The sequence below is a fragment of the Myotis brandtii genome, unplaced genomic scaffold, assembly GCF_000412655.1.
Source record: "Myotis brandtii unplaced genomic scaffold, ASM41265v1 scaffold915, whole genome shotgun sequence".
Taxonomy (NCBI): Eukaryota; Metazoa; Chordata; class Mammalia; order Chiroptera; family Vespertilionidae; genus Myotis; species Myotis brandtii.
The window spans coordinates 3,466,740-3,476,325 of record NW_005371769.1 but is presented as its reverse complement, the minus strand read 5'-3'; the positions used below and the strand labels follow the sequence as shown (position 1 = coordinate 3,476,325).

Below are 9,586 nucleotides of genomic sequence, written 5' to 3'. Positions count from 1 at the left end.
GGGCCTCTGCTGGCCCCCCAGCCCCTTCCCCTCATTGCGGGCCGAGCCCCGGCTCACCTGGTGCTGCTTGAGTGGCAGCCTGCCTCTGCCCACGGAGCAGAAGGAGAAGGCCACGTCCGCGTACTGGGCGCTGCACTGCCCTGGGAGCAGTGCCCCGGCCCAGGCTGCCGATGTCCGGCCGGTGAGCAAGGCAGAGTCGGGACGACGGACTGGGACCAGCCCTGCAGGAGGAGGGGAGACGCAGCCATGGAAGGTAACAGCTTCGCCCCCGGGCCCCGGGCCGAGGGCACTGCCGAGCAGGTAGGACGTGCCACGATGGAGAAGAAGGGTGACGCAGTCCCCTGGCATCTGCCTCCCTTAGAACGTCTTCCCCGCCTGTCCTCCAGGGAAGTGGCTGCCACACCCCGGGGGCGGGGACAGGAGAGAACACAGGCCCCAAATGCCAAACAAAAGAAAATCATGAAAAACAGTTTCAAAGGAAGAATTAATTGTACCCAAGACTCTGGGTGAGATAGTTTTCCTAACTAGACATAAATCGAACTCTGAGCTTCCCGGTAACAGAGGCAACATGTGAAATGGACGCTGCCTAAGAGAGCTCTCTGGGTCATCTAAGATTATTAGCCAGAATCTCTTATTGCGAGACAGACTCCAGGCAAGAGGAGTGGGGGTGAGTCCCCACCTGGTGACTGAACAGTTAGTCCACAGTCCACAGTCCCGTCGGGAGGGATCCCACGCCTCTGGATTTTATAATGGGGGTGTTGTCCCATTCGGGAGGTCTCAGACAGGGCAACAGAAGAGGGTGCGGGACCTCAGTGCTAATGTCACGGTGGGGACAATGACAGGAGCCGCCCAGAGCCTGGCAGGCTGTTCTCCCAGCGGGCGGCGGAGCCAGAGGGAGGGGCCGCGCTTCTTCATCCTGAGCCTGGCGGCTGATAAAGAAGGCGCTGGGCCCGAGAGAGGGGCCTGCAAGGCCTGGGTTAGCCTTCCTTCTCCGAGAGACATGAGGTGTTGGGCCTAGGGGTTCCTGGGGAGGGAGACTGGGGGATGGAGAAGAACCATGCCGTTCCCCAGGACTCCAGTGAACACCACACATCCGGGCTTTCCTCTGGGGACCCGCCCGGGCAGTCCTAGGTCCCTCCCAGGAACGCTTACACTGTCTGGCTATGCAGCACTTCCGTGCCTTGACTTCCCCAGATAGGCGTCCTGGGATTGTCCCCACCCGAGGGCTTTGAGCAATATGATGCCAACGTGCCTGGTATTTTCAGCTCTCCTGCCCAACAGCCCCAGGGATGACATCCGGGGACCCGGGGTCTGAGCCAGGCTGGACGAAGGGACCGCCTCGGAGGAGGGCGAAGATGTGCCGGGGGAGCAGCAAGCAGAAAACACTGAGAAGGTAGGTGTTTGGCCACCGCTGTCCTTTCCGCAGGTGCCTGTCGTGTTGGTAACTACAGACCTTGGCCTCACCCCAGGAAAAACGTCCCATGGGATTCAAAAGGAGCCTCTGTGCTCCAGGGAAAGGGTTCCTGCCAAGAGCCCGGGTCTGGGCTTTCGAGGGGACAGGACCCGGCTGGTCCCCACAGCCCCCTGGCTGCGTAGTCTTCAATGGCACCTTTCCAAGGCCAGGACCCGAGCGACTATTGGAAATAACTGACCTGAACCACGCCCGTCCACGTTAAGTCCTCAAGAGAAAGTGTGTTAATTATTACAGCGTTTACTGCTTTTTTTAATTACGCAAGCGATGCAGGTCTTTTGCAGAAAAATTAGAAGATACAGATGAACGAAGAGAAGACAATAAAACTCCTGGTAATCTCTCCACCAGAGACAGTCAGCGTCAGCATTAGATGCCCTTCCAGACTGTTCTCTACCACGTGCTCGCGCATAATACACAGGCAGCACGTGGCGGGGTGTGGGTTTTAATACCATTCTTTGATTGTCTTGCTCCTTTGCTCATAACCCTTCGTGCTGCCCGTGGCGTATGAGTTAGAAAGCCAGCTCTTTATGCAGCCCCTGCCCTCTCTAGACCCCCACGAAGCTTTCGGTCTCCTTTCCGCACAATCTCCTCCTCTCCCACTCGGTGACTCGGTGCGGTGTCGCTGGCCCTCTCCCATTCTCTAATAGGACTCTGACCCCACGTCCCTAAGACCCTCCGGCCCCCAGCAGCTCCCCTTCCAGGCATGCTCAGCCTCTGCACCCCATGACTGTCAGTAATTGATCCAAAGCCTAGCTCTGCTTCCAGAGGCAACGCGAACTCCTGACTGGGCCCTGCAGCGGCTCCGCCCTCCGTGGCTGCAGGCACCCCCTCCCGAGGCCCCGGCCCCTGCTCTGAGTGTCTGCCAGGATAGGCGTCCAGAGTGGCCATCGCTGAGGGCTGTTCTGTACAGGGCACTGCACCGTGATGCCCCACTTTTCTCAAGGGGAATCTGAGACACACCGAAGTCAGGTGACCTCCCAGGGGCCTGTATCCCCCCCCCCCACCCCCTCCCCGCAGTGGGCATCAGAGTTGCCTGCAGTTTTCTGGAGTTTCCTGTGATGCTGGGTGGAACTCAGTGGGTCTGGGGGTGGGGGCTGAGGGTCTGCTTTCCTGGCATCCCTGGTGAAGCTGGGTTGCTGACAGGGAGCGTCCTGAGGAGCCATGCTTCTGCCCACACCACATCCTGTCCTTCCCAGCGCCCGCCCTCTCTCTGACCCAATCTCCCACCGCTTTCTCCTTTTGAAAGACTCGGGTGGTAAATGGGGCTCACCCCACTAATCTCATCATCTTACTGTGCCCACAATTACTCCTCAAAGTCCTTTTTGCCATGGAAGGTAACACATTGACATGATCTGGGGATGAAGGGCTGGGCACCATTCTTCTGCCTGCCACCCTATCCATCCATCTGTCCGTCCATCCACCCGCACACACATGACTGTATGTATGCATATAGATAGCGTGTCCCCAAAATGTAAACACTTTGACAGCTGATAGCTCACTTAATTTTCACTTCTTTTCAGGTTTAACTGATTTGAAATAATGGATGAAGCCAGACTAAGCTTTGAACAAAGAAAATTTATCGTAAAGTGCCACTAGACTATTTTTTATGGGAGATACATAAAAGATAAAGTTTACAGCACAAAACTGTCAACAGTCAATGAATTGAGGGCATATAAATACCAAACGAAATGATTCTTGATCCCCCTCCATTGCTTGGCGTTATCAGCAGTGCCTGGACCAGAATGGTCATCAGTTCAAAAACACGGAAATGATAAAAAAAATCATTTCTGTAAGATTCTTTTAAATCTTGAAAATGAATTGTATGTTTATAAACACTGACTTTATAATCATTCAAAGTGCATATACATTTTGTAGGGACACCCTGTATGTCTCAACTTATATATCCATCTCTATCATCTATCAACCTGTGTGTTCTCTCCTCAAGAAAGAAGCCTATATTATTAATTCTCTTTCCCATTTTACTTCAGTTGTCTTAATGTTCTATAGAAAACGAAATACTGTACTCGAGACCCCCCCTCCAGGCCTTTGCTCACAGAGAATGGTGAGCTTTCTGTATCAGAGTATCTGTTCTCTTTTTTCTTGTTTTGGAAAATAAAACAAAAAAAAAATACAGAAAAGCTCAGAAAATATATGACAGACACCTGGGTAATGACCCAGTGTTGAACAAATGTTAACATTTTGTTATATTTGCTTCTGAGCCTTTAAAAAAATCACATAAACGGTTATTCTATATATTATATGTTGTGAAAAATAAAATAAATAAAACACAGAAGATAATGATGCAGTTTTATGTATTTGGCACTAATTGTTTCAATCCATGTTCTCATACTTGAACAATTGAGGTACCCACTACTTGCACATAATAATGTTGATTTCTGTCTTTAAAATCTGTATATAAATATCAAGCTATATTTATTGTTCTGCCCGACTTTAAACTCAGTATTGTGTTTCTGAAGAGATAGCCATGCTGCTACATACAGCTCAAATTCATTCCCTTCATTGCTGTAGAGTGCTTATCTCATGAGTACATTTCATTTATTTCCAAAATTTTTGACTTATTTTGCAATGAGCATGAGTACGCATGCCTCCTTAGGCACAGTGCAAGAGGTGGTCTAAGAAACATACTTAAAAGTGGAATTGCTAGATGATAAAGTAATCACATTCTCAACTTTACAAGTTATTACCAAGTCCCTCCACAATGGCAGTGCCATTTTCCTCCTCTGGGAGCAAGCGGCAGCCCTGCGCCCACTTTCTTACTAAGGTCTGTTATTAGCAGATGTTTAAATGTTTTGCCCATCCAGAATTTGTAGGATTCTGCACCTACTTTAATTTTGTCTATATTATGTGCGTGTTATATACATATATTGCAAATATTTTTTCCAAGTCTGTTATTTGTCTGTTTGAGCTCATTCATTTGTATTTTCCCACCTCACTGCAGATGTCCTGAGTCTTCATTCTTTTTACGTAGCAGACCTTCATTCTGGGGTTGCTTTCTTCTGTCTAAGGCATGTTTTTAAGGATTCCCTTTAGAGGATAAAAACCACATTTACTTTATCAGTCTGAAAGTACATTTATTTCATTGTTTATTTCCAAAACATCCTTGTTGTTGAGAAATATTTCTGCTGGGTATGCAGTCCTAGGTTGGCCTTGTCTTTAGCATGCAAAGCTATCCTAAGGCTGTGCCGTGTGGTAGGGCAGTCAGCTCTCGGTCTACTTCTCTGTCCTCTGAAGGTCTTCCATCTCTGGCTACATTACAGATCTCCTTTTAATCTTTGGTGTGCCACACTTTTATTTTGATGTAGAGAAGTATGTGTTACTTTTATTTATTCTATTAGGAATCCATTGGGCTTTTATGATTTATGGATTGATGTCTACCTAGAAAATTCTCAGGCCTCATTGCTCAAACACTGCCCTTGCCCCGTTCTCTCTCCTCTCTTTCTGGAACTCTAAAATAATGTATTGTAGGTGTCCTCAATCTTCCACGCCTCTTTTTTTTTTTTTTAAATCCTCACCCAAGGATATCATTCCATTGATTTTTAGAGAGTGGAAGAGAAAGGCCAAGACAGAGAGAAATATCAATATGACAGAAACACATCAAATGGTTGCCTCCTGTACCCGCCCTGACCAGGGTCCAGGCTGGGGAGGAGTCTGCAACCAAGGTCTGTGCCTTTGATCAGAACCGAGCTCAGGACCCTTTGGTCCACAGGCCAGTGCTCTATCCACTGAGCCACACCGACTAGGGCTTCCATGCCTCTTAACCTCTATTTTCAATAACTTTGTCTCTCTGTGCTATCATCTCCATGCTTTGTTCAGATCTATCATTAAAATTTTACTAATTTTCTTAATCCACTGACTTATTTTTGAAAATTTCTGCTGAAATATATTGAATTTCAATATTATGCATAATTAAAATATGCAATTTAATAAGTTTTGACATGTGTGCACACCTGTGAAACCAATAACACCATCAGGATAATGAATGTGCCCATATCCCCAAAGTTTCCACGTGTCCCTTTGTGATTCCTGCCTCTGGCCCACCTGACACCCACCCATCCCCAGGTAACCACTGATGTGCCCGCTGTCACTGTAGCTTAGTTCACTTCTAGAATCTTATAGAAATAAAGTCGTACAATATGTGCTCTGTTTCTTGGGGGAGGGGGCACTGGCTTTTCAGGTCCATTCATGTTGTTGTGTGTATGAATAATTCATTCCTTTTATTGCTAAACTAGTGGCCCAGAGCACAAAATTCATGCACATTAAAAGGGAATTAATTAGAAGAAATATTTTAATATTGCTATTTGCTGATTCTCTATAATAGAAGTGTGAGAGATGAAAGGAAATTAGTAAAATGTATATGAAAATAATATATAAATTTATTAATAAACAGTAACAAAAGGATATAACAACAATAGAGGCATGATATAAAAACAACAAAAACATGATATGAAAACAACAAAAACATGATATAAAAGCAACAAAAACATGATATAAAAACAACAGTGATGCAAACAATGACTGATAAAGTGATTAAACTTATTCTAATATCTCCTGTATACCACATTAAGAGTGAAAACACTTTCAGAGTGCTTGACTAATTTCCCTTGTGTTGAAGTATTTAGAACTTTAACTTTAACGTCACATGATTTTCGAACTTGAGAGAAAGCAACATATAACTGACCATGTGCGAAAACAGGTTCAGGTAGGAATATTCCTACTCTGTCTAGAGTTTGTCTTTGTGATTTATTAATAGTCATCACAAATGCTGGCATCACGGGAAACTGTTGTTGAATCAATTTAAATGGGAGGCCAATGTCAGATGGGGACAAATCAATGGTTAGAATCAGAACAACCTCTCCCCCTGCAGATCCTGTTAATACTTCAGCTTTGATAATGTTAGGTCGTAAACTTTTGATAATAAATCTGGTACCATTACAAAGACCCCAATTACTATTAAGATTTCTCAGTAGCATGATGATTGCACCAATTTTCAATTTTAATTTATGACATGGCATTCCTGAAAGAGTAATACTATTAAGAAATTCAATGGGAAAATTTTCCTTTTCGGCATCATCCATTGAATCAATGGAATCATCACTCAAATAGGTGTGAAAATCTCCATCGAGTATATCCAACATTTCTTCATTTAGTTTATGAATGTGCACATTTTTAGGATAAAGAATTGCATGTTTAGATATATTTTTAATATTATCTATAGATACACTATTTCCAAAGGTAGCTTCAATAATAGATCCATTACAAATCATTTCACAGGGGATTTCAATAATATCCATTCCTAAATGAAAACTGCTATCAAGTTTGCCATCTCCAAGTTTTACTAACCATTCACTATAAGCAGAATCCTCTGATCTCATATTTGTTTTAAGAGACAACTTTCTGAAACATCACCAAACATTACAGTACTTTAAACTTGTTTGTACTATGGCTGATTGCATAGCATGCGGTACAATACTGAGACATTGTCAAAAATCCCCTCCAAGAAGGAGAACTTTCCCACCAAATACAACATTCAAATTCATAATTTCTCTTAGTAATCTGTCTATGGCGTTTATAGCATGACTGGATGCCATGGTGCATTCATCAATAATGAGAAATTGGGCCTTTTTAATAGTTTTAGCAACTTCACTGTTTATATTGAGTCTAGAAATTGAAGTTTCATTTAGTGGAATTGGTAATTTATATTGAGAATGAAAGGTTCTTCCACCGAGAAGTAAATATGCAGCAATTCCTGTAGACGCTGTGGGTAAGACAGTACCACCACAACCTCTAATATAATGTATTAAAACTTTATAAAGATATGCCTCCACGCTCTGAGGGCCGTTTCCTGCCTCAAACCTCGCCCGCGGGAAACAGCTCGGTGAGGGTGCAGCCATTGCCAAGTCAACCCCTGCAGGACTGACTTCCTTCCAGTTGGTCGAGCCTCGGTCGTGATGGGTGTTACACCCAGGGTTTTTATATAAATAGATAGGGTAGATATGTCAGAATTTAGTTATATATTCACTTGTTGGTAGACATTTGGTTTGTTTCAGTTTGGGGCTGTTAAAATAGAATGACTATTCATCTAGATATCTTTGTGTGGGTTATGCTCCCAGTTCCCTTGGGTATGTACCTAGAAGTAGAATGGATGGAACATATGGTAGATGCATAATTGATTACTTAAGAAGCTGCCAAACTATTTTCCAAGGTGATTGCATCGTTTTCATTCCTACCAGCAGCGTGGGGGGTGCCGGCTTCTCCCCAGCCTTACCAACACTCAGTGTGGCCATTCTTCTTCGTCTTTATTCGTATTTTCAATCTTTTCAGAAAACACTAGTTTTTTGCTAGTTTGCGCCTGACAGCGCCCACATAGGATGTCTCGGCCTATCTCACTGTTTCTTGTGCTAGCTCGCACTAATGCCACCTGGTTTCCTGGTTTGTTCGCAGAGCTGAGATTTTTGGAACTTTGAGACTTGGCTTGGAGGTGGGTGTCTTCAGTGGTGACACGCTTCACCTCTGCTGGGTGCCTCTGGTCACTTACTTTAAAGAAAAATCTTGGCTTTAGGTTCCTTCATGCCACCGGGCAGTGAATTCAAATGGCAAGCCCGTGAGAAGACTGTTTTCTTGTTATGAAATCAACGGAAGAGACTTTTGCCCCCTCCGTTCTGTGAGAAGGTTGGAGTTTTTATGTCCCCGGAGCAGGTGGTGGGGGTCGGGTGTGTTATTTCTGATTCGCCCACATTTTGAGGGTATGACCCTCTGAGGTTTCCGCCTTGTGTAGGAGTGGACTCTCACCTGGGATAGAGTCTGGGTTTCAATCCTGCTCCTTCACCCCAGCAGGCCAAGCAATGAAGGACCAAACTCACCTCAAGTGCCCTCAGATTGACAAAGCTCGCTTACCTTTCCAGGTTTCTGTTTCCTCTGGGTTTTTGACTTTTAAGTGTATCTTACCTTCTAATCAGAACACCAATACATTTCATTGTGTTAAACATTTTTCTGTTTAACGCATCTGAGTCGTGCTCAGTGCGAGGGTGGGTGTGGCCGCCGTCAATCGGGGAGCTGCTGTGGGAAACGGTTCTTATTTTCTAACCGTGTTTACGATCCTCTTGTCATCAAGAAGTGGTAATTTTGCTGTAGGCAAGTGGAGCTACCTTTTCCTTTATAATGATAACTTTTTGGTCTTGTCTGAGAAATCGTCTCTTACTCTCAATCATAAATACGAAAATGCCTTCTCTTGTGCTCCCTCTGTGTAATGTAAGGAAAAACTTATTTTGGTCCATATAAAAAACTATGCAGGGGTCAAATTGGGCTCTTGACCAGTTTTTGTATGCCTTTGTGAGTGAGGCATGGCTTCTACATTTTTTGAAAGGATACATATAAATACACACACACTCATGTGTACATGAAGAATATGTGTCAGAGATTGTGTGTCACCTGCAAAGTCTAAAATATTTATTACATTCATTATCTGGACCTTTATACAAAAAGCCTGCAGACTCCTGGATTCATCACTTTTTTCTCACTTATTTGCTATATTTTAACTCCTGACTTGTACCTGGAGGTTTTTTTTTGGGTGGGGGGGCTCCATTCTGTCTCATCCATCTCTTTGTTGTCAACTCCAAATACCACACTTATGAAAATGGCTGTTTCCATCATAAAAGTACATGAGCCGAAGGACGGGAGTAGAGCACAGGCTCCATCCTCCAAGTGGAACTGGGGAAGCGGGGAGGTTCAGACTCCATGCCTCCTCGCCCAACGCTAACTAGAGGCACAGAAATGCGGAGAGCTCACGAATGCACTGCCCTGGCCCAGAGAAGCGCTGGACCGTGGAATGGGATTTCATTGATTAATTTGTAACCGTGGGCCGTGCCCTATGGAGCATGAAACACCTGAGCCTTGATCTGGGAAGCTCCCGGCAAAGGGAACAATGAATGGTGAAGTCCCAGGAGCACGGAGGTGCTGGGAGGTGATGGGGGAGGAGGCTCTCCCTGAGCCCTGAAACATGCCCTCATCCCTGAAGAGGGGAGCAGAGGAGAGAACCCTGGGCGCCGTGCACACCATTCCCCTAATTGCTGGTGTCTGCGTTACAGCATGAGGCCT

At 45.2% G+C, this 9,586-nt stretch overlaps 1 protein-coding gene across 1 annotated transcript in view; it reads left to right on the top strand.

Moving 5' to 3' along the window:
* The window catches only part of ZNF831 (zinc finger protein 831), a 95,528-nt gene that overhangs the window by 39,305 nt on the left and 46,637 nt on the right, over window positions 1–9,586 (top strand). Inside the window, exons 5-6 of the mRNA XM_014532780.1 lie at window positions 22–253; window positions 1,266–1,393. Of these exons, the coding sequence (XP_014388266.1) occupies window positions 22–253; window positions 1,266–1,393 (360 nt within the window). The remainder of the gene's footprint in view (window positions 1–21; window positions 254–1,265; window positions 1,394–9,586) is intronic.